The sequence below is a fragment of the Suricata suricatta genome, chromosome 8 (assembly GCF_006229205.1).
Source record: "Suricata suricatta isolate VVHF042 chromosome 8, meerkat_22Aug2017_6uvM2_HiC, whole genome shotgun sequence".
In the NCBI taxonomy this organism is placed as follows: domain Eukaryota; kingdom Metazoa; phylum Chordata; class Mammalia; order Carnivora; family Herpestidae; genus Suricata; species Suricata suricatta.
The window spans coordinates 59374625-59399653 of NC_043707.1; the positions used below are offsets into that span (position 1 = coordinate 59374625).

The following is a 25029-nucleotide window of genomic DNA, read 5'->3' on the forward strand; positions in this document are numbered from 1 at the left end:
TGCAGACCATCAGAAGGATGGCGCTTTCGGAGCAGCGCAGACCTCGTCCAAGCCCCTGGGGCTCCCGTCCGCACCGTCAGCCTATTTCCCTGGGCAGTTAGCAAACAGCTGATGCTAGTGTGACCTTATACTTTTTACTGAAATTTTAGAAATTCACATGGTTTAAAAATATACGAACAGCAGAGATCATATCCTAAGCCAGCAAGTTTCCAAGGTTACTTGAGCTTAACCTATTAGGTCGTTTGGATCCTTTTAAGGACCAATGTCATTTATGGCAAACTAGAGGAGCCCGGGTGTCCCTGCGGGATTCTGAGGAAATGACACTTTTTAGTTTGTGAACATGGGGTTTTACAGAATACTGGTATGAATTTTATTAAGCAAATCCTTAGAAATTCTAAGAAGTTCTAAGGAGAGAGTTGATCCTTTTAAGGGACATTCTAGTCATATTGAGTAACTGGGTAAATGAAAACCTGCTCAGGAATAGTGTGAAGCCAAAGAATGTTAATAATTCATTTTATCATTTTCATTGGGAAAAGTGTTGACACCTGAGAATTATGAGGGAAAATGATTATCTCCAAAGATACATATATTATCGACATTTAAAGGGAAAAGTCCTAAAATTACCTTAAATGAATGAAAATAAACGAATCCTTCACAAGTAAATATTTTCCTTGCAACCTCTTTAAATTAGCTAGTAAACCAGTCTAAGCAATTTTGATAAATTATAAAAATAATTTGGACAGCATATTTATATAACCAGATTAGGCAGAAAGTGCTTTTAATCATTTGAACTGCAAAGTTTATAGGATTTTAATGTTTCCTGGAAGTCTTCACTCCTCCAGTTTTCACTTTCATTTTGAATTTCATGGGTTTGTTTTGCAGTTGAATCTGAATTAGAATGTTTTAAAAATTAGCACTATACAGAATACTGTAAGACCATCATGAATATTCATTGTATTATAATATCAGAGTGGGTTCATTTTAACGTTTGCTTAATAAAGTAGGCAAATTGAGTAACTGTTAGAAGCTATAGCTCTTTTCTCTTCCCTGTAGCCAAAAGTTTCAAGTAAGAATTATTTGGGGAAAATCAGGTAAAAAAAACTTCACCTCGTTATCAGAGGGACAGTTCCCCCTTTTGTTTTCTGGCTGATGACCACCCAGTACGAGCAGTGTTCTCTTATGAAACCTATATATCAGTTTTTGTTTGCAAGGGTTGCTAATGCTCGTGTGAGAGTCAAAAACTGTTTTAAAGGACCTCACCACACAGATGAAGAGAGAGACATTGAAGACACTAGTGGCATATCCGCATCATGGGCTCCTGGTAAGACAGAGAATCTTTGCTAGTACTTTTCTGAAGCCACAACATTGAGTCCTGTGATGCCGTGAAACTCTGCTGGTCGTTGCAAGGAGTCGAAACTAGGGGATTTATTCTAGAACATTTAGTAACCGTTACGGGGTTGGCCTTTTATCTAGCTGTCATTTAAATATACTGTATTAATATTAGAAAGACTACTTGGTTACAGTAACTTCAGGGGACTTCCTCATCATCTGGAATCTCTCCTGTAAATATGATGTAATATATATAAAACATTTTGTGACAGAGTCTGGATGGGATTTATAATCTACAGTCCTTTTTTATTTGAAATTGTTTTGCGGTGTACAGCTGTACATGTGTTAATAATCACAGGTTGCAATGAATGTAAACTGTGAGCTTTGTCAATAAAGTATTTATGGAGTGTGACAGGTAAAAAGTATATAAGCAGAAACCGGGCTGATCTGCAACTATAGATTATGCTTAGAATTTAAGTACTTGCATTTAATTTATGGACTAGGTTTTCATTTCTTTTGTCCTCCTACAAGAGTATTTTGTAGTGCTGGAGAAAAAAGGGATTGAAAGGAAAAAGGTGTAAAGCTTTGATTTGTTACTGTAAAAATGATGATGGTAACAAATAAAGCCAAAACAGCCCTTCTAGGGAATCACAGATCAAGACTTTTCTTTTAAAAAAAAATCATTAAAATATTTAATTTTATTAACAGAATATTTACATTTCTTTTAAGACCTTATTTAGCCATAGCGAATGTTCCAAGTTTAAAAAGCACTGCGCAATAACCACACACAAGATGAAAACAGTGTAAACTATACAATACTTTATGTACAATTTTTACAAAGTAACACTTCTTTAAATAATATAACTGGACACAAAAATATACACTTTAGAGAAATTCACATCAGGAATTGTATAAAGCTCTCTTCTAGGGTCCTGAAAATTTAGGACAAACATTAGCTCTGTAAATAAAGTGTTACTGTGACAGTCCTGAAAGGCCACTATATATATTTATCTACATACAGATATCACATTGACATTTTCAAGGCTACCAGCTTTACTATATAATTTTAGATTATGTGTTCAAGTGTTGAGGTTCGTATGATTATGCAAACGTTAAAAGAATAGTGGTAGAAGTAGCTGGGGAACAACTTTGAGCCAGCGTTTAGATTTACAGACTCTACCCCAATTTAAATTCTAAATGGCTGATACTCTCATTTCAAAAACAGTGGTGAATATTTTTAAAATAAAATTACTACAAACAAGCTTAAAACATGATTCAGATTTAGTACAATTTTCTTAAGAGTTTTTGTTTGTTTTTTTTTTAATGCAAACAGTTCATTTACCATTTCTTTACTTTAGTGCATCTGCATTAAGGCTTTGACTTATTTGACCCAAGATTTTACAGTGTTAAAACGAACAGGTCCACAACCGCACTACCTACCGCCTCGCTGTGGTCCGCACAGAGTTAAAGCTCAACACCTGAAGGAAGTGGTAGCGTATCTAAGAAGGTACAAATACAGTTTTTAATTAAAGGATGTATAATAAAACAAAAAGCTTAGTGGCAAGAAATTGGTGCTAATAAACAAAAGGTTTCTTTTCAAAAGAAATTGTAACATCTTTGGAAAACTGTCCGGTTCTGGTTCTTTCTTTAGTTCCCACGAGCTCATGCAGATACATTTCATAAGACAATCTTAAAGTACACGGAGATGGAAAGGGAATGTCCGTCCAGAACTACAGGTGAAAACGAAGACCTGGGGGTAGAAAAGTCTTCCTGATTTCAGGCATCACACGTTCGTGTCCTGGAGTAAAGGTTCTTTGGCCTCTCCTGGCGCTTGTGTACTATGGGGATGGCTGTGGCCACCACAGTGCTTTCTCCAGCTGCTGGACCGCAAGCTTAAATTGGTATGTTCTGGAATAAACAAGGCAACAAGCAGAGCCAGCAGTACGGAACAGGCTCCAAAGAGGAAGGGGGGGCCGGGGATGATCGAATTCTGAGGAAGGAAAAGAGAATTAGGATATTTGCACAGACATCTCTGCCCTTAAGAACTGCTTATTATCTTCTTTCAGTAGCCGATTGCCAAGTATGATAAGCCAAGACCTTCTCTCTCTCTTCATTAAAGCCATGGTTACAAAATGCGTCTGCTTTTTAGAAGAAAAGGGACACTCCGTATAAAATTCTGAGGATAACAGCTGGTTCCAAGAAACAGCCAAAAAGATGGTTTTAAAATGGCCTGTGCAAAAATACACTGTCATTTGCAAGACAAAATCTGGACACGTTCCGTCCTGAGCCTTCGCTTATTAATTTGTTAGTTCAACAGGAAGATCTCAAGTAGCACACGCTATTAACTACAGTAACAGAACCCATGACCGTTTTCTTTGTTTATAGAGAAGGTAAATATGTTCTCTAGTAACTAAATGCAAAGAAAACACAGCGAATGCCGTTACCATTAAGAATCAAACTGGCCTCTGGTTTAGCCCAAAATTACATTCATTCTTAGCAAAAACGTGCACTGCCAGTTTAACCGTGGGTAGCCCACAGACAAACATTCACTTTCATTCAAAACTAGTCTTAGCTGGTTAGATCAGTGTGGAACTCTGCTGAACAAGCAAGGAAACGGATGCGTTGTTTGTATTGGCTAACGTGATCGTGTTTGCCACTCGTAGTTTCAGTTGTAAGGAGGGAAAGTACAGCAAACACGTGAGCAAAAGGGCTTGTCGGCCCCTGACTGACTCTTCACACGGCAGGCGGGCTTACGAGAGGGCGAGAGACAAATTCGTCGGATAGACAAACGGTCATCTAGGACATCAGGCGTAATACGACAAACTAGAATATTTAAACAACTTAGTCTCAAGGGAAAAGTGTGTAGTCCTTTCAAAAAGTGGCACAGTCCTTTAGGCTTTGGTTTTTAAGTGTTATGGGTCTAAAATAATCTCCCATAAAAACTTTAGTGACCAAAAACCATTTATCTTTTAACCCAGCTGATTGAATTGCATTTTCATATGCGAGTAGGAATTACCTGTTCAAAGTGGTGCTGTGGGCTTGTGTTTGTTCCCAAGTCTGTTCCTGTCATTGGCAGTTCTTTAAGTTCCACATGGAATATGTAGAAAATGAATCCATAAAGAGCTGGTCCCAGACCATTGCACAGTCCTCGAATTCCTGTTATCATTCCTTGAACAACACCTAAATCATTTACACAAGTTATGTAATGCTCTGCTTATTTTTTCCCTACATTAGAACCGGTACGAACAGTAAGTCCATCTAAAACCAAAACCAAAGCTTTCCCTACTACGACACTAGCAATTTACTATGATGACATTAAAAACTACTTAGAGGCCATCAGCTCTACAAAGCGTAAGCTATGTGACAGAAATGTGAGGTCGAGGTATACCCAACCCATATATGGGTCTAGCTTACACAAGTGGGCAAAAGCACTTTTATTGTCCCTTGAAAACATCCTGGGCTAAAAAATGAGGCATGAGTTCACAAGCATAATTGTTAAAAACTGTCCCAAACAGCGACTTACTTAAGACCCCATTTCATCAAATATAGACCCTTTTTATAGAATTTGGATTGAGGCGCCTGACAGGTGGCTGTCAGTGAAGCGTCTGACTTTGGCTCAGGTCATGATCTCACAGTTCATGAGTTCGAGCCCCACAGTGGGCTCTCTGATGTCAGCACAGAGCCTGCCCTGTCCCTTTCCCTGCCCCTCCCCTCCTTGTTCTCTCTCAAAATAAATAAGAAAATATTTCTTAGAGTTTGGGGGGTTTTTTTTCCCCCCACTGGGATCTTCTCTCAAATTTAAAATGCAATATGCTTTGGCCACAGGCCTTTCCTTTCTCATTTAGCAACCAAGTGATCATTGCCACTCTTCTGTAACACCCGTTTTTCCCTTTATGACTAGAGAAAACAGCCTTTTCAAAGAATTACCTGTTAGCGTTTCAAGAAGCAAATGCTTCTACCACAAAAAGCATAAGACAACAATGTTTTCTGTGTCTTTAAGTAACTGAAACATAAGATTTAAATAAAAGGGTTATTTAAACCCAAGCTGTCTAACCCATCATAGCAAATATAAGTGACTATGAGGGGGCTGACCTAGATCACTGGATCTTCTAGTGAGAGAACAGACAGGGCCACATACTGAGACAGTTCTATATCCACCTAAAGACAGTACACTGGAAGCCACTTTTAACAGTGAAAGCAATTTTAAGTTCCTTACCCTAAAGACACATTTATGATTCTGTACTTACGAGAGAAACAACATAGGATTAGAATATTCTGAACTTTTAAATAATTCTCATCAGCTCACCTTGTTGATCAGCATCAGCAGTTCGTGAAACAAGGGCACTGACAGCCGGAAAGGTAATGCTGGACATGGCTGCCACTGCCCCAGCAGCCCACATCATCCTGTAACCAAACGCAGCCAAACAAAAATAAACTCTCCACTGTGCCTGTCGAAATACACACTTAAAATCCAAGTAACTGTTACTGCAAAACGGCTGTGGTGCCGGGAAAAGGAGAACTGGCCTCGCTCTGCTCCTTCCCTCCCGTGTGGCTCTGGGCAAGTAGCTTCAAGGTCTGAGCGCTGGGTGGGGGCAGGCTGAGCACAGTGGGCAACACCTAACCCAGCGTCATTACTCTTCAGACAGTGTTCCCACGGACTTGTGATTCAGTGTGAGGCTACACAGATCTGATCTAAGCCTTGGATGTTCTGGAACTGATACCTGAAATGTTTTTGATAATTTAAATCGTGAGCACCTCTTTGTAAAAATCAGTCTGGAAAACAAAACATTCCATCAAAACACTCTTGATGCTTACTCCTATCCAAACCCAAAGAGATGGCATGTTCCGGTGAACGAAACATTCGTGGAAACTGGACTTCAGGCCCACAGTTGTGAGCAGAGGTGTGCACGGGAGGTGTGCGCGGGCAGCCTGACCTCGACGTCCCTACTCCTGTCACCCTGCAGTGCAGACTGGCAAGAAAAGCAGAGACTGTTCTCTGGCACGAAGCCGGGACCAAAACAATTGGGCTATTCTCGGCTCACTTCTAGTGTGTCACGGTCCTCAGTAATGACCACCGGGGTTACGCAATGCTTTTCTTCTAGCCAGAAAAACCAAAAAAGGTTAATTAACGCTAGCTTTCAGGGCTTTGCTGCTTTGAGATTACGTTTTTTTCCTAATGACAGATACAGATGAAATGCTCAGTAGAGACTGAAAAACTAACTTCGTTTTTAACTCTAACAATAGAATGTCACATCTTTCTATCCTCATGCCATTCTAGAATATACAAACACCCAAGTGAAAAACCTGTATTATATACGTTTTGGGAGGAAAAAAAACAGCACAGTAGGAGACAGATTAAAGCCTAATAATGGGCGCCTGGGTGGCTCAGTCAGTTAAGCCTCCGGCTACGGCTCTGGTCAGATCTCACGTTCGTGGGTTCGAGCCCCGCGTCAGGCTCTGTGCTGACAGCTAGCTCAGAGCCTGGAGCCTGCTTCCGATTCTGTGTCTCCTTCTCTCTCTCTGCCCCTCCCCCTCTCATGCTCTGTGTCTCTCTGTATCAAAAATAAATAAAACGTTGAAAAAAAAATTTTTTTAAAGTCTAATACTAAGCCTTAGATGAGAAGCAAATATGAACAAAAAGTCTGTCAATTATACCTCAATAAAGCTGGAAAAAAACCCAAAAACATCAAAAATTTAAACATTAAGATATACCTACCAAGGTTCTGAACCAAAGCCATACCATGCCAGCTGTAATATTTGAAATCCAAGACCCAATAAAATGGTGTTCTTATTTCCGATTGACCGCATAAGTAAACTCAACACTATGGTCTAGAAAAGAACAAAACCCAGAACAGAATGGTTTATAACAGTTAAGAGCTTTTATAAAAATAAAATATATATATATTTGGTGACTTTCTTCAATCTGTAATGTAAGAGGACTATTATCATGTTTTTACATTTTGCCTTTTTAACAATTGCCTCAAATATATCTTGAGAGATATTTCCAGGTCATAACAGATAAAAGGTCCCTCTGCTGACACAGATCCAGATTCAGGAAAAAACAAAACTGGACACAGAAGAGTGAACTTTCCGTTGAGAACACTTCTACTGACCACTTAAATCAGAAATTGTAAGCAGTAGCATCAAAAAGTTCAAACTAATGATTTGGAGATCCTGTTACATAATAGCTTTAAAAGTTTTTACAAGTTCAAGTTAATCCAAAAATGCTTATTCACCCACTTGAATAACAGTGAAACAGCACAATTACTCTACATCCTTCATCTAAATTATTGCTGAAACCATGATGCTCTGACAAACAGTAAACAGGTATAACAAGTATGATTTGGGAAAAGTATAGTTTAAGAGCACAGCCTTTGGGAAAACTGCCTGGATCGTAATCTTGGCTCTCAGTGTATGACTCTGGGCAAGTTACTTCGCTTGTAAATAGCCTCTTCCAAAATGGCAAGCATAGTACCTACTTCAAAACTTTGTCATGTGGGTCAGATGAAATGATATTTACATAAAGTGCTTAGCACTGTGCATGGCACACAGTAAGCATTTAATAAGTATTATGAGTGGATGGGATTTCTTTTCTTTCACAATTTTCATTCAGCAATGATTTGGGGGCATTAGAAAACATTCCTTGCTATTTTAATGAAAGTATTAAATACACTACCTAAGAAAGATAGTAAGTCCATATAGGAAAAAGTGAATTTAGGAAGTCACCAATGTACAATTTTTAATCAGAAGTTTGAAATTTTTTAAATGGGTATAACCATTTAAAAATTTAGTCATATTTAATTACAAATAAGCCAGTGGAAAGCTAATGAAGATTCTTGTAAGATTCCTTGAACAATTAACACCCATAGCTTTCTCAAATCGAGTAGAATACCATTGGGTTTCACAAGGCATGGAACCTTACTGGATTACAGTCTTCAACAGCCACAATCACATAAGGGAACTCACCCAGTGTAAGCAGTTAGCAAAGAAAAACTTCCTGTCTACAGGATACTCTTAACTGGGAACACTGATTTTCTCCTCCAGGGCAGGCATCTTCCTTAAATATCTGTATCTTTGTATCCCTAGCACCTACTGTAAGTTCTTAATAAGTGTGTACAGAAAGTACATGTGATTTTAGATAGGTCACAATATTCTCGACGATGATGGAATAAATTGCTTAGTATATACAGTGTGCTAGACAAGAAAAATTACTTGGTGTCCCTTAATTTAGTATAACTCATTTTGTCCCAAAGGTTAAATGACGTCTGACTTAACCAGGATGTACACAGCTAGTTAACAGTTAACTGACATCATTGTTGGTCAGTTAACCAAATATTTGCCAAGTTCCTACTATATCCCATTGCTATTCTAGGTCTAAGGGCATGGACACAGTGGTCAGAGAATCGGTCAAAGTGCTGGTCAGCAAACAGAGTACCTGGTCTTGGAGAGAAGACGGACAGAGGCACACCTCTTTAACAAGATCACTCCAGGGGGCCGCTGCTGTGAAACAATGAAATGGGACTGTGTGACAGAGGGGCTGCCTGACCATGCTGGGCAGGGAAGGCCCTTCTCAGGTGACAGCTGATGATGCGCGGAGGAGAGGATGGTTATGTGACTGTCTCAGAGAACAGAGTGCTCTAAGCAGGGACAGTAAATGCAAAGGCCCTGAACGGGAACGTATTCGACAACCTGGAGAACAGGGCAAAATGAGGCCATAGGTTTATTCTGGTTGCAATGCAAATTAATTTTAAACATGAGAGAGGATTAAAGTTTCACTTAACAAGAATTACTTTGCCAAGTGGTGAATAAACTGTAGGGAGACAAATATGGAAGCTGAGAGACCAGATGGAGGCAACAGTCATGGCTTAGACTGGCCACTGGAGATGGAGCCGGTGAGAACTGCTTCGATTCAGAATGGGTTTTGGAGACGGGGTAATGGGAGGTACCACCTGATGGACTGAGTGTGTGATTAGAAAGAATGGCAAAAATCAACAAAAATGACACCAGGTTTGTGGCCCTGAAGAACAGCAGCCAGGTGATGCCCATAAAGGAGATGAGCAGCACTAAGGTGAAGGAATCTGGATTTTAGTTTTGATTATGTCCCCTCTGAGATGCCCAGCAGACGTGTCACACAGGAACTCGGGGGCTGGCATGGAGGTAGAAATTTGGGAGTCCTCAGCTTAGAGGACTAGATGAGAGCACTCAAGAAGAAATATGTACAAGATCCATGCACTCATGTCAACATTTACTTGGGGCAGGCGTTATAAGCCCCAAATGGGACAGACAGACAGCAACTGTTTGGCTCCCAATGGAAGGTGGGTCTGTCCATGTTTCCCGACCTTATCGTTTTGGGGGAGAAGCTACATACCCATATTTTCACATAACCTCCCAATTTTTATTTAATTATTTTAATATTTGTTTGTGAGAGAGCAAGTGAGCGATAAAGTGGCGGAGGGGCAGAGAGAGAAGGAGACAGAGAATCTGTCCAATATGCAGCTTGAACTCACAAACTGCATGATCAGGACTTGAGCCAAAGCTGGACATCACCAATTGAGCTACCCAGGTGAGCCCCTAACCTCCTAATTTTGAAATGATTACTACTAATTTTGAAAGTTTTTATATTTTTAAAAATATAGATATATTTTTAGTGTTTATTTTTTGAGGGGGGCAGAGGTACAGAAAGAGAGAGGGAGACACAGAATCTGAAGCAGGCTCCAGGTTCCAGGTTGTCAGCACAGAGCCTGACACGGGGCTCAAACCCACAAGCTGTGAGATCATGACCTGAGCCGAAGTCGGCTGCTTAACTGACTGAGCCACCCAGGCGCCCCTATTTATTTATTTTTTAAAAGATTTTATTTGAGTAATCTGCATACCCAACATATGGCTTAAACCTCACAACCCTGAAATCAAGAGCTGTATGCTCTACTGACTGAGCCAGCCAGATGCTCCTTTTAAAGTTTTAAAACACCAGGGTACCTGGGTGGCTCCATTGGGAAAGCGTCTGACTCTTGATTTTCACTCAGGTCGTGATCTCACGGTTTGTGAGTTTGAGCCCCATGTCAGGCGGGCTCTGTGCTGACAGCACAGAACCTGCTTGAGATTCTCCCTCTGTCTCTGCTCCTCCCCTGCTTGCACTCCCTCTTTCTCAAAAATAAATAAAAAATAAAAATAATAAAGGGTGTTTTAAAAATGGCTCCAGGCTCTGACCTGTTAGCACAGAGCCCAAAGCGGGGCTCGAACTCACAAACCGTGGGATGATGACCTGAGCCGAAGTCGGCCGCTTGACCGACTGAGCCACCCAGGCGCTCCAATAATAAAGTTTTTAAAACACCATGAGAAAAACCAATGTCCTCTAAGTTAGCATTTCCCTGGCTGCAGGCACAGTCCAGGGTGCTACCTAACCAAGATGAATGTGATATAGTCCTAACCTCACAGCCTACCTGGAGTTCTGCCGCTACAGACACTCACAATACTGGTACGGAGGCAAAAGTAATCAGAAATAAACAGAGGTAAAAGCTATATACAATGTATTCTGTACAGTGTTACAGATATGCCCCAGTTAACACAGGAACTCAGAGAAGGTTTACTTAGGGTGGAGGAAGGGGAGAAAGGCCAGCAGGAGCAAAGGCACAGGGGCAGGCAGTAAAACAGAACAAAGAGGAAGCCGTAAGCAGCTCTGTGCTGCTGGAGAGGAGGCTCAAAGACCCAGGCCTTCCGCGGGCTCCACAGTTCAACAGTAAACAAATTCTTCTCAATTATGCTTGATATGAGGATGCAAGAGAATTCTACTTAACATTTTAGTTCATATAATGACACAGCAATGTATTTATCAGTATTTCTATGCACGCTACATACTTCCTCTCACCTGTTTTTGAAGTCCAACTAACTTTCTCAATTTTTAAATGTGAAAATTCATCTCAAAATTATATTTATATGTAGGCCTTGAAAGCTAAATGGTCATTTAAGGACCATATTCCTTGTGGACCATGTACATAGTGTCTGCTGTACCATCAACGCTGGCTGGATGGCGGTCCTTCCCAGACTCCAGGCACTATGCGTGCTCCAAATACAACCCCCCCCACGTCCCCACCTGGATTCACAGGTCTGCCCCTCGGGATTCTCAGCTCTTATTTTTTTTTAATGTTTTTTATTTATATTTGAGAGACAGAGAGAGACAGCAAGAGCAGGGGAGGGTCAGAGAGAGGGAGATACAGGAGCCGAAGTCGGACGCTTAACCGACAGAGCCACCCAGGCGTCCCCTAAATTTAATTTTGAAATTTATCACTAGACCCGAAAAATTCATAAATGATGAGATCTAGAGAAGGAATCCTACACCTAAGAGATGATACTAAAGTCCTATTAAATGGACCCTGCCTTTCATTTTAAGAAAAAATAAAGCTATAATCTAGGAAGACTGGATCTAAGATGGGAAAGAGTGTTAGATTAGATCATCTACAGAGTCTAGAAAAAACAGATCCAAATAGGAAGAAACATGTGGGGCTTTTTCACAGAAAGGATTGACTGAGAAAATTCTGGTCACTGGAGCACAGTACTTGATTGTGGGACAGAGACAGTTTGGAGGCCAAGGTGAAACATCTAAGGAGATCCAAACTCCTGGGTTGATTAGTATCTTATTCATCAAACAACCAGTGGCTACCAACTGGGTTTCCAAGACAAAGAGTTCAGGTCAGTCCTCTGCTCAAAACCGTCTAATGGCTTCCTATCTTCCTTTTGAATCTTAGGACAGCCCGCGAGGCCATAGATGATCTGGTTCCCCGCCACCTTTCAGATTCCATTTCTTCAAGGTCTCTGCCTTGCTCACTGTGCGAGAGCCGTACCCGGCTCCTGGCTGGTTCTTACACGTGCCAGGTACAGTCTGTCCTGAGAGCTTTTTTTTCTGTTCCTGCTGCCAGATATTCCCATGGCGTGTTCTTCATTCTTTTGGGTTCCTGCTCAAATGTTCCCAACCGTTCCAGATAAAATAACACCCAGCCCCTAGTCACGCTCTAGATTCCCAGTACCATTTTTCATTATAGTTTCATTATACCTGATATATTTGCATGGACATGTTTATTAATTTTGTGTTATCTGCAGGAATGCAAACTCTACGACAGCAGGGATTTACTTAAGTTCACTGGTACATCCCCAGTACCTGGCACGTGGTAGGTATTCAATAAATATTTAAGGACTAGTAAAAAATTTTTGACTTTGGTGCACCTGGATGCCTCAGTTGTTGGACGTCTGACTTTGGCTCAGGTCATGATCTCACAACTCATGAGTTCAAGCCTCACATTAGGCTCTGCACTGACAGCTCAGAGCCTGGAGCCTGCTTCAGATTCTGTGTCTCCCTCTCTCTCTGCCCCTCCCCCACTTGCACTCGGTCTCTCTCTCAAAAACAAATAAACAAAAAAAATTTTTTTTAAATAAATATTAAAAAAATTGTTTCAAATATTTGACTTCATACAGGTGTATACTCTTGTGTAAATCAAACTATCCTTCTGGTTTATACATCATATATTGACTAATATGTGTCCGTCCCCAAAATCTGATCAAGACTAACAACACTTAACAAAATAGGGCGTTTCTAAACCTGCAAATCCTAAACCTGCAAACCTGCAGATTCCTGACGCCAGTGACTCCACCAAGAAAATGTCACTTGAGTGCCACAAAGGCCCCAGGTGGGGGATCAACCAGGAGCAACCATCTCATCACGCTAACTGAGAGGAAACTCACCTGTGCAATGATGGAAAGAATGCCCAGAACTGCTATAAATGCTGCAACACTCTCTGGTGAAAACTTCATTATCTAGGACATTTCCAGAAAAAACATCAATTAGTAAAAAAGCACAACAAATACCATACTAATGCAACTCTTTGTACATTAACATCAAACGGGCATCAAACTACTTGTACATTAACATCAGAAAAAGAAAATACAGCTCATTTCTAACCAAAGAATTTTTCAGAGGAAGAATCTTTCACTGAGAACCCAATCGTAACAACTATTAACATACTAAAAATAAAAGCCACTTAATTTAGATTAGGTAAATCTAAGTCCCTTGATATAGACTTAGATTTAATAAATTGGAGACAGCTATCGAGCGCTCAGAATCCATTTTACAAATAAATATTGTGCTCTTTTGTGCTTTTTACAGGTCTTGATAAAGGGATGATTGTGCTTAGTTAAGATCAGCGTCAAAGAGAAAAAACTAAGGCTCTCATGTGGCTAGCTCCTTTCCCAATCCACGCTCTGTACCACAAAGAGGCTGGAGTAAGTAAATGGAGGATAAGCATCCCGTCGTGTCCATACGCAACACATAAACTCAAGCCACACACATGGACAGGATAATTCTATCCTTCTGCATAAGCCAAAAGTCTTAAGGGATATGCATACGGAACACCAACCCCACTACACAGGAATTCCAGTGAGCCATTATTCACCAAACAGGACTCATTTAAACAGTCCCTTCTCCGATAGTACGCTCGAGATGAAATATTTCTGTTATTAAGGCACTACACGTTGGAAGAAAAGCCCACCGTGGCAGAATAGGATTTTACCTGTCTGAGGTATAAAAAGAAGCTGGAATATTGGCCTGCCTCCGGTAGGTAAGAGAGAAACACCGTAATGCAGATTAGCAGCACTATGGAATCTTGGCCCACTTTTTTTAAGGACTAGAATAAGAAAAAGACAGATATAAGGTTTTACACCCAAACACTGAACTGCGCTTAAGAATATGCAGTGTTATCTTCCGGCAGGGCCCATATAGACACTTAGCTATCTTTTAAAAATGTATTTCATCTTCCCCAAACTATTCCAAAAAGTATTTCAAAATATTTCTAAAAATCTGTCAAGACGTTTCCCCCAAAGAAACATCCACAACAAAATATTAATATTGCACTGAATCATACATTCCCTTTTCTTGCCAAAGGAGAAAACAAACATTTACCGCAAAGGGGTCAGCCTGTTCCCAGGAAATGGGTGCTCCCCACGACGCCGGCCGCATCTTCTCAGGCAGCGACTCCGGCACGGCAACAAGGATAAAACAAATGTCTAACAGCGCTATTGCCGTGGCCAGGACCACCACCAGGCTGTCCCCGTACACTCGTCCCAGGTACGCTCCGATGGCAGGGCTCGTTACCAGACTTGCGGCAAATGTTGCTGACACCTGCAGCACGTCAGAGTCAAGGAAGAGATCAGTCCGGACAGCCGGCCTCTGCTCAACACCAGACAGCTCAGTTTACGTCAGTCCCGCTGCGGTGCCCTCCCTCTCCTGGCCCTGCATTTGTCTTAAGACTCCCTTCTTCTACAAGAAGAGAAAAGAATTAGATTTTTTGTTTAAGAATTAATTAGATTCTTGAGGCAACTGGATGGCTCAGTTGGTTAAGTGTCCATCTTTGCCTCAGGTCATGATCTTGCAATTCACAAGTTTGACCCCCGACATCAGCTTCTGTGCTGACGGCTCAGAGCCTGGAGCCTGCTTCGGATTCTGTGTCCCTCTCTCTGCCCCTCCCCCGCTCATGTTCTCGCTCTCTCTCTTTCAAAAAATAACATTAATGTTAAACATTAAAAAAAATAGACTCTTAACTAAAAAGTGTAATGGCCTGATAGAAGTCACTATGATTTTGTTCCCCAGTACTGAAATAAAATGTTTACCTTGATGCATACTTAAGACTGGGCTGAAATAAAGCTTAAAGACTTTGACATTTATCTCCTCATCAGGGAGTGTTAAGCGCTACTATAAAACTGAACGTGGCGGGAAGCAAGGGTGGCTTAGTCGGCTGAGCGTCCAACTTCGGCTCAGGTCATGATCTTGCAGTACGTGGGGTCAAGAGTCCCACGGTGGGCTCTGTGCTGACGGCTCAGGGCCTGGAGCCTGCTTCCGATTCTGAGTCTCCTTCTCTCTCTGCCCTTCCCCCACTCACTCTCTGGTTGTGTCTTTCAAAATAAAAGACCAAAAAAAATAAAACAAAAAAACCCTGAGCCTGGTGACCTCTTTAGGTGGTAGAGTTAGGAAGGATAGGACCACAGATCCTTGGCAGTTAGTACATCACTAACCATGTCTCTGTGAAACTTTGAGAAGTCCATACACCTCGTGAAGATGCAGATTAAAGAGGACACAGGTGAAGAATAACTTAATTCTGGGGCCCCTGGGTGGCTCAGTTGGTTAAGTGTCTGACTCCTTTTTAGTTTAAGTCATGATCTCATAGTTCATGAGTTCAAGCCCCATGTCTGTTCACATCAGGCTCCAGGCAGCCTGCTGGGGATTCTCTCTTTCCTTCTCTGCCCCTCCCACACGCACATGTGCTCTTTCTCAAAATAAGTAAATAAACTTTAAAAAACAAAGTATAATTTAATCTCAGACATGTCTGGCCTACTAGATAAAATGGCCTGCACATCAGCAGATGTGACAGCAAGTAACACCTCACAGACACTACACTCTGTAGAGGATAATTAGGGATTAATGTTGCAGTGCAAGAGTTTCTGTCCCCCACCCTATGCTTTATTCTGTTTCTAGGCCACCTTCGACATTTTGATGGAGGATCTAACTTCACAGGAGTGCTTACTTGTAGTTGTTTATTAAAAACTGCTCAAAAGAAGCAATTCGATTTCCAAAGGTCAATTATTGGTTAAGTACATAACTAACATTCTAATACCTTTAAGCATCTAGCTATTGACCCAAGTGTCCACCAGCTGATGAACAAGCAAATGTAGTAGATTCCATACAATGGAAGAGGAAGTCCTGATAAATACATCAACATGGATGAACCTCAAAAGATTATGCTTAGTGTAGACCCAAAGACTACGTGTTGTACCATTTCAGTTACATGAAATTTCTATCCAAAGCAACACTACAAACGCAGAAAGACTGGTAGTTGGTTGCCTGAGGTGAGTGGTGGAGACAGAGGACGTATGGGCTCTGGGCTGATGGAAATGTTCTAAAACTGGATGGTGGTGGTATTTTGTTATGGGAGTCCTGGCAAATTAAATATAGTGGGCTGTGGTCTCAGAGGAACCTGGGTATGAGCAGGGTGCTGGAACTTAAGTGGACAAAGGCGCAAAGGTTCTCGCTGTGAGGGTCGCTGAGGTATCCGGAGGTGTTCATGTAGACCGTTGCTGCAGTGAGCACAGGCCCAATTAGAGTGCAGGTGTTTCATGACATTTCCCTTCTCTTCCATTCTCCCCACCTTGTGGCCTAACTTTCCTGGTTAGACAGAGAGAGGACCAACCACAAAGAACACTTTCCCCAGTGTTAGCTGCATCCATATTATTTTTGTAAGAATTACTTATCATTTGATGGAATATGCCTTTAATATATAAAGCCTCCAGGTTGAAAATTATTAATTTCGGGGTGCCTGGGTAGCTCAGTTGAATGGGCATCCGACTTCGGCTCAAGCTATGATCTCACAGTCCGTGAGCTCGAGCCCCACGTCGGGCTCTGTGCTGACAGCTCGGAGCCTGGAGCCTGCTTCAGATTCTAGGTCTCCCTCTCTCTCTGCCCTCCCCCACTCACGCTCTCTCTCTCCTTCAAAAATAAATAAACATTTAAAGAAATCTTAAAAAAAAAAAAAGAAAATTATTCATTTGAAGGATCTGGCTATGAAAAAAATACTTTTAATAAAAACAACCGAATTGTGGTCATGGTTGCATAACTGTAAAAATTTACTAAAATTCACTGAATTATACACATAAAAGAGATGGATTTTATGGTATGTAAATTATATCTCAATAAAGCTATTTAAAAATTTTTGGGGTACCTGGGTGGCTCAGTCAGTTAAGAGTCCGAATCTTAGTTTAGGCCCAGGTCACGATCTCACAGATTGTGAGTTCGAGTGCCAAGTCAGGTCTTGCACTGACAGTGCAGAGTCTGCTTGGGATTCTCTCTCTACCTCTCTCTCTGCCCCTCCCCTGCTCTCTCTCAAAATAAACAAACAAATTTTAAAATTCCTGATCATCATCAATTTTGTGTCATTTAATGTTCTTCAGTTATTTTTTAAGTTTCTCGTTATAGGTATTTCTCCTCAAAACTTCCTAATTCCATGAATCTTTGTTATACAGTGTCTTTGAATCAAAGTAGACAGTCTCTTGGTTTTTTTTAAATTAATTTTACTTATTTTTGAGAGAGACAGAGTGCAAGAAGGCAAAGGGCAGGGAGAGACAGGAGACACAGAATCCGAAACAGGCTCCAGGCTCTGAGCAGTCAGCACAAAGCCTGATGTGGCGCTTGAACCCACAAACCGTGAGATCATGACCTAAGCCGAAGTCGGATACTTAACCGACTGAGTCACCAGGCACCCCAAAGACAGTCTCTTGTAAAACTAAGATTCAGCTGACATAATATTCAGTCCTTATTTATCAAAAGATGCTTGTCCTGCAACTCCTGGGTGGCTTGATTTCAGCTCAGGTCACAATCTCATGGTTCATGGGATGGAGTTCCATGTCAGGCTCTGGGCTGACAGTACAGAGCCTGCTTGAGATTCTCTCCTTCTCTTTCTGCCTCTCCCTGCACGCACGTACATGTTCTCTCAAAAATAAATAAATAAACGTTAAAAAAATATGCTTGTCCTGTATTTACTGAAATTCATCACTATCCTACTTCTGGCTATCTAATAATGATCTATTATGACCGTATTAACTATTTCTTCCTAGATTTGACACATAGCTGACTATAATGCCACTGAATAACTCATTTCCCAAAACAGTGTTCAGAGGTCGGCAAACTGCCACCTATGGGTCAAATCCAGCTAAGATAGTTCTTAAATTTGTAAAGAGATACACACAAAAACAAATATGAACGAAACTGTGTGTGGCCCACAAAGCCACAGAAAAGTTTTGCTGATACCTGACCTAGATACTAGCCTACTTCATTTTAGAGTAGCCATTAATGCTTTAAACTCATGACACTAAATAATTTATTTTCAGTATTATTTCAGAGAGAGCTTCTATAAGGTAAAAATATTCTATGATTTCAAGTCTGACATATATATATGACTAATGCTGAAAGTATCAAAACTCACAAGTCTTTGTATTGACAAAAACATTCTTTAAATTTGTTTTAAATGCTTGTTTATTTATTTTTGCAAGACAGCGAGGGAGAGAGAATCCCAAGCAGGCCCCTGCTGTCAGCACAGAGCCCAATGCAAGGCTTGAACTCATGAACCACAAGCTTGTGACCTGAGCCAAAATCAAGAGTGGGACTCTTAACTGACTGAGGCCCCCAGATATGCCTGCAAAAACTTTTCATATAAGCCATCCATTAATGTAATGGATGGTTTTATTATGGAAGGTTTTTATGCAAAAAAAAAAAAATTTTTTTTTTGTAATGCAAAGGCTTGCACTCTTTGTAATATGAAATAATTAAAAAATCGTATTTTCCTATAGATACAAATAGAATAAACACACATACCAGTCCATATGCCATACTTCTTTCATGTTCTTGGGTTATATCTGCTACATATGCAAACACCACAGAGAAAGTCACTGCAAAAACCCCAGAAACAGAGATAACAGCGAAGTACCACCTAGGATATAAAGACAATTGACAAAAAAAAAACAGAATAATTACCATTACCTTAACCTTCCTTTATTTCTATAAGTGAGTTAGAGTAATAGCTTATTTCCATCAACGGCTTACTAAGATAGTTCATGGATTAAGTCATCTATAAATCACAAGCCATAGATATAATGAAAACACAGCATTACAAGTGGCCCTTCAAAAACAATTCCACTACAAAGCAGGAATACTTAAAATATATTTAGGTCAGTATTTGACCCAAGTATTGAACTGTTAAAATGGCTTTGTTGTTGTTTCTACGAAAAACAGCAACAAACTAAACTCTATTATAATTCATCCATTACTATTTCCTACCACAGCACTACACAAAAAACAAAATTCAGTAAATAAAATGAAGGAACAAGTTACACTATATTTATTTTATGCCACATATATAGAAACTAGATGTTATTCTATAAGCTATCTTTAGCTTTTCAAATGTTGGCAAAATAAACAACTCGCTCTTCACATAGCAGAAACCTGTATGGCAGTATTCACAAATGAAACTGAGAATAATTACTATGAAGAGTGAACATAGCTATTTTAAAAACAGCTCCTACAGGGGCATCTGGGTGGCTCAGTCAGTTAAGTGTTTAACTCTTGATTTCAGCTAGGTCATGATTGCACGGTTCATGAGTTTGAGCTCCAGATCAGGCTCCACACTGACAGGGCAGAGGCTGCTTGGCATTCTCTCTTCCTCTGTCTCTCTGCCCCACCCCTCCTCAAGCACATGGGTAGGCACGCTCTCTCTCTCTCAAAATAAATAAATAAACATAAATAAATAAAAAGCAAACTGCATTTTAGTATGTATGATTTCAAAATAACTGGCCAGGAATAAGAAATTTCTATTGTCATGCTGAATGTTTTAAAATCATGTGTAATCATAATGAACTTTCAAAATATTCTACTAGGGCTTTACTGCTTACTAAATTTTTTCTAACACACTACTTTCCACAGCAAATTTTGTATTCATCCTCTAGACTCCTTAATTAAGATTTCATTTGTGTGACTCGCGTTCATCCGGAGTTTGGCCTTTAGAATTCTAGCTAACTAACCTGCCAGAGGAAGAGCCTGCCCCTAATATACCCTTAGCCTTTCCAGATAAAACCATGGAAATACAGCCAATCTATGATGTAGAATTAACTAACATTAATATGCAGTAGAGTGGAACATTAGAGAATTAATAAATCTACAACTAAACTGAGCTCTGTTACCTTGGGAAAATCATTCTTATCGTGAGCTTCCCTCCCTTTCTCCTGTGTGAAAATATCCTGATTTTAATTAGCATGGCCACGTGCCCAGCATCTTGTAACAAGGAGGAGCATATGCTTGAAATCTGACCAAACGTATGTAAGCAGAGAGTGGGTAGGAATTCTGTAGTTTCCATACAGGAAGGCATTCTGCAATCCTAGCCACTCCTTCCAAATTCTGTGTGAAGAGTGACACAAGCGAGAGGTCGGACACCATCCTGGGCTGTGAGGTAGGAGCAGAGGATGGGAGAGCACAGAGATAGAAAAGGTCTGGTTCCTCAGAACTGCCACACCCGTTCTGGGCTGCTCAACTCCTGACTTCTTTTATATGGAGAAAGAAATAAGTTCCCTTGATGTTAAAGCAACTATTATTTTGAGCTGTGAAATCCTAAAAAGGATTAGCCAATAGTCTACATACTTCCTACAGTAGCGGTCCGAATGTATGTTAGCAGTTCTATAACCTTTTAAGCTATTACTTAGCCACTGTGTTTTTTAGGGCCCTCTACTCTGTCAAAGAATAAATGTGCTGGAAGAATAATATTAAAAACTAAATAGGTAAGATGGCAAAAAAGTGAAAGTAATAAAGGAATGTTCAGAAAACAATGAACACAATGATGTTTAACTGCAATAATCTGATTATGTACATACCATGGGCTGATCTTCATTAAAGGAATTGGGGCACATGTGAAAAATACTGTTAGCAGCAGGAAGGATTTCCGACCCCAAACATCAGAAAGAGCACCAATAAGTGGGGCACTGAGGAATGACAACAAACCCTAAAAAAAGGAAATGAAAACATATATATTGTGTTTATCAATGAGCCAAGAAGAAATCATTCTACTACGATAGAAGAATTTTTTTAAAGTTTATCTCTAACATAAGTATAATTATCACAAAACTTTAGATAACTTATTTCTCCTCGAAATAGAATTTAAAACTCCCCGAAGACTGTCTAAAATCACCTGAAGGACTCTGATTGCATATTAATATGAAATGCTCTAATCAATTCTCAATCACAATAATTTCACATTAGCAACTCTAGAAAGAATATCATCTTAACTATCTGCTTTTATATCCACAGGCTAATTACCTGTTTATAAATCTTGTTGATCAAATGGAATGAAGAGTAAAGAGTATATACAACAATTAAGACTTTATCATACAGTTTTATACTTATTTACACATTTTTTAAATAGTTTTTTCAATCTATATTCTTGTTGCTAGTTTATAAAAGCATTCTGCAATAAAAATGTCAACACATAAAACACAGCGGTTATGATCTGGTTTATCATTATACACAGTTGGCTATATTTGAGTCAAATCATATTTACAACGCAGTTCATTTTAAAAGTGTTAAGTAAGTCCCCAAGATATACTCATAATTGTAAAAAGTAACACTTAGTGAACTGGTCCATTAACTAACAATAATATCCTGGCAGAATTATACACACAAAAGTATATGTGCATATATACACAAAAGTATATGTGCATATATATATATATATATCACTGGTCCTACCTTTACTCCTTGAATTAAGCCATTCATTAGAAATGTATGTTTAGGAAAGGTTTCATGTAATACCTAAAGAAAAAATGAAAATAAAAACCTCGTATCACATTTTAGTCCCAGTAAAACTTAAAACATTTACAATTTAAAAAATCTCTTCAAATAATTTTACTTTGATAAATTTTCAGATTTGTATGACACTATGCATGTGACTAAATAATACAAAATATTTATTTGGCATTTACTATGTCACAAGGCACTAAATTGGGCACTTTACATACATTATTTCCTCTTATTCCTCATAATGACCCTGAAAGAAAACTGATACAGACAGAGGTTAACTGTCTTGTACACAATTACATAGTTAGTATGTGGCAGAACTAAAGTTGAACACAGAAAGTCAGGCTTGAAAGTCCATGCTTTTCATCACTACGCATTGTCTTCACTGTCTGCCACATATAACTGACAACTCCCTCACAGACAGGTAGATTACCTAAGATCGAGAACAGGGCGATTTTAATTGCCAAAAAGTGAATCTAGAAAGATACCATAAAGTTAGAAAAAGAAATCCCAACCTATGAAAACATGTAACAAGTTATTCTAAGACCTGGCCTCAAGCCACATGGCATCAATTTGTTCAAGGGGCAGCAAGTGAACCACTGGGAAGCCACTGGGTGAAAAAGCAACTGGAGGTAAAGGCTCCAAAAAAAATAAGGAGCAGCTACCATTTTTACAGCGTATGGGTCAGAGGCTTTCTATATACTTTTATTTCATTCTAACGACATATGGATTAGATAAAATACCACGGTACAGATGAAGTAACTTAAAAGCCAGTGCTTCCTCATTATACCATCCTATTTCTCAATAAAAACAAGAGAGAATGACAACATGGGGAGTAAGAAAGTTGTGAAATGTCTTCAGGAAGCAAAACTATGCTGCGTGTACTTGTAAGAAAAGCCTTAGAAGGATTACAATGCTCCCTGTTCTTCAGTTACTCTTCTGCCAAAAACTAGAAATTTAACAAAAATTAACTCAACATGTAAAAACAAACAAAATTAAAAATGAAACGTTTAGTCAAAGAAAATAATTAATATGGGCCACATACTTATGATATTCATATATTATTATGTCTCTGTATTTTATTTTTCAATGATTATTTCTATCTCACTTATTTAATTTTTAGAGAGACAGAGCGGGGGGGGGCCCCCAAGAGAAAAAGAGAGACATTCTTAAGCACCCAACATGGGGCTCTGGGATCACTGACCAGAGCTGAAATCAAGAGTCAGATGCTCAAGTGAACTGAGCTACCAAGGCATCCCTCTATATTTTATACTCAACTGAAGGCAATTTTGACCTCCAGGGGTTATGTGACAATGTCTCAATACATTTTTGATTGTCAAAACTTGGTTGTCGGTGGGGGGAGGGGGGAGAGGTGGTAAGCTACATCTACTAGGTAGAGAATAGGGATGCTGCTAAACACCCTACAACACACGGGTCAGCCCCTCACAACAAATAATCAGCCCAAAATGTCAAAACGCTGAGGATGAGAAACCTTGTTGTTACTTATAATAATAATGACCTACAGATCTAAAGAACAGGTCTGCAAACTTTCTGTAAAGAACCAGACAGCAAATACTTGTGTGGGCTGTACAGTCTATCACCAGTATTCAACTCAGCAAAAACCACCATAGACTATATGTAAATGAATGGATGTGGCTGTTCCCAAATAAAACATTATTTAAGAAAAACAGGGTGCGCCTGGGTGGCTCAGTTGGTTGAGCATCCAACTCTGGCTCAGGTCATGATCACATGGTTCGTGAGTTCAAGCCCTGCATGAGGCTCTATGCTGATAGCCTGGAGACTGGAGCCTGCTTCCAATTCTGTGTCTCCTTCCCTCTCAGCCCCTCGTCTGTTCAAACTCTGTCTCTCTCTCAAAAATAAATAAACATTAAAAAATTTTTAAAAAAGAAAAAGAAAACCAGGCTCCTGGGGTGCCTGAGTGGCTCAGTTGGTTAAATGTCCAACTCTTGGTTTCAGCTCAGGTCATGGTATCTCACAGTTCCTGAGTTTGAGCCCTAAGTCGGGCTCTGAGCTGACAGCATGGAGCCTGTTTGGGATTGTCTCTCTCCCTTCTCTCTGCCCCTCCTGTGCTTGTGCGCGCACTCTCTCTCTCAAAATAAATAAATAAGCTTTAAAAAAATAAAAAAGAAAAATAGGCTACTAACAAGATTTATAATATCTGCTCTGGACATAGTTTGCCAATTCTTGAACTAAAGGAAAAGACTGAAATTCCTTACAGGGATATCCCGAAACCTTTTGCAACAGATCAAATCTAGTTTTCTTCCAATAATTAAAGGGCTGGGGCACCTGGATGGTTCAGTTGGTTGAGTGTCTTGATATACTTCAGGTCATGATCACACAGTTCATGGGTTCAAGCCCCACATCGGGCTCTGTACTGAAAGTGCACAGCCTGCTAGGGATTCTCTCCCTCCCTCCCTCCCTCTCTCTGCCCTGCCCCCACATGTGTGCTCATGGCATGGGCAAGAGCGCACCCTCTCTCTCTTTCAAAAGAAACATGTAAAAAAATAATTACTAAGGGCCAAATCTTTCTAGAGATAAAAAAACTTATGTCACAAAGAATGAAGAACATAATACGTACAAGCAGCTTTATAATATGCTAGCTCTTATTGCTAATGATTCGCTTTGCCCAGCCACCGTCCATTCCAATCAATCTGGTCTCTTCACTGTTTTAAATCCCATGCTTTCCACTATTCACACTTTTATACATGCATCCTCTCCCTCTTGAATGTTAGTTCCCCTTAGCTTCTCTATCTGAGCCAATCCCCAAACCCTGAAAATTGCTCCTCTGCTACCAAACTTTCCTGTCCAAAGCAATCAATTTCTCCTTTAGGGGCCAAAGTAAGTGATTATAGCACTCATGTGACAGTCACAGAGGGTTTGTGAAATTCCTTCCACCACATACTGAGTTACTTAGCTCTAGTATTTTTCAGTGTTTTTACTATACAATCGCTTCTCGGCCTTTTGGCTAAGATCAAGTGCAGTGTTTTTACTATACATTTCCTTTCAACTGTATTTCAGACTTCTTTAGGACAGGCACTGTATCCATTATACCTTGCATTTAATATATCTTTATCTTGACTACTGCCTCATAGAGTACCTTTATGTAGGAACTGTTCACTAAATGCTCATAATTATCTAATAATACTGCTTTCAAAGTGATTTAATATAACAGAACAATTATGCAATTTAGCTGTTACAAAATAAAAACCTTCATAAAACGTTCATAACCCCCTAAAAGAGTATAGTTAAATTAAGATAAACAGAAATCCCTGTTTGATTTTTTTTAATTTAGTTTGAGAAAGAAAGAAAGA

General features: G+C 39.8%; 2 protein-coding genes across 4 annotated transcripts in view; one reads left to right on the forward strand and one right to left on the reverse strand.

The window, feature by feature from the left end:
* Positions 1–2603, forward strand: part of SASS6 (SAS-6 centriolar assembly protein) — a 64013-nt gene extending 61410 nt beyond the window's left edge. For both annotated transcript variants that reach the window (XM_029946450.1, XM_029946451.1), the window contains exon 17: positions 6–2603. In XM_029946450.1, the coding sequence (XP_029802310.1) occupies positions 6–112 (107 nt within the window). In that variant the 3' untranslated portion in view covers positions 113–2603. The remainder of the gene's footprint in view (positions 1–5) is intronic.
* MFSD14A (major facilitator superfamily domain containing 14A) overlaps positions 2010–25029 on the reverse strand; it is a 42300-nt gene continuing 19280 nt past the window's right edge. Inside the window, exons 3-12 of one of the 2 annotated variants that reach the window (XM_029946452.1) lie at positions 21650–21712; positions 20779–20906; positions 18734–18848; positions 14276–14494; positions 13887–14000; positions 13063–13134; positions 7046–7158; positions 5636–5733; positions 4346–4509; positions 2010–3319 (exon numbers count right to left, since the gene is read on the reverse strand). In XM_029946452.1, the coding sequence (XP_029802312.1) occupies positions 3113–3319; positions 4346–4509; positions 5636–5733; positions 7046–7158; positions 13063–13134; positions 13887–14000; positions 14276–14494; positions 18734–18848; positions 20779–20906; positions 21650–21712 (1293 nt within the window). In that variant the 3' untranslated portion in view covers positions 2010–3112. The remainder of the gene's footprint in view (positions 3320–4345; positions 4510–5635; positions 5734–7045; positions 7159–13062; positions 13135–13886; positions 14001–14275; positions 14495–18733; positions 18849–20778; positions 20907–21649; positions 21713–25029) is intronic. The other variant, XM_029946453.1, reaches the window with a different exon arrangement.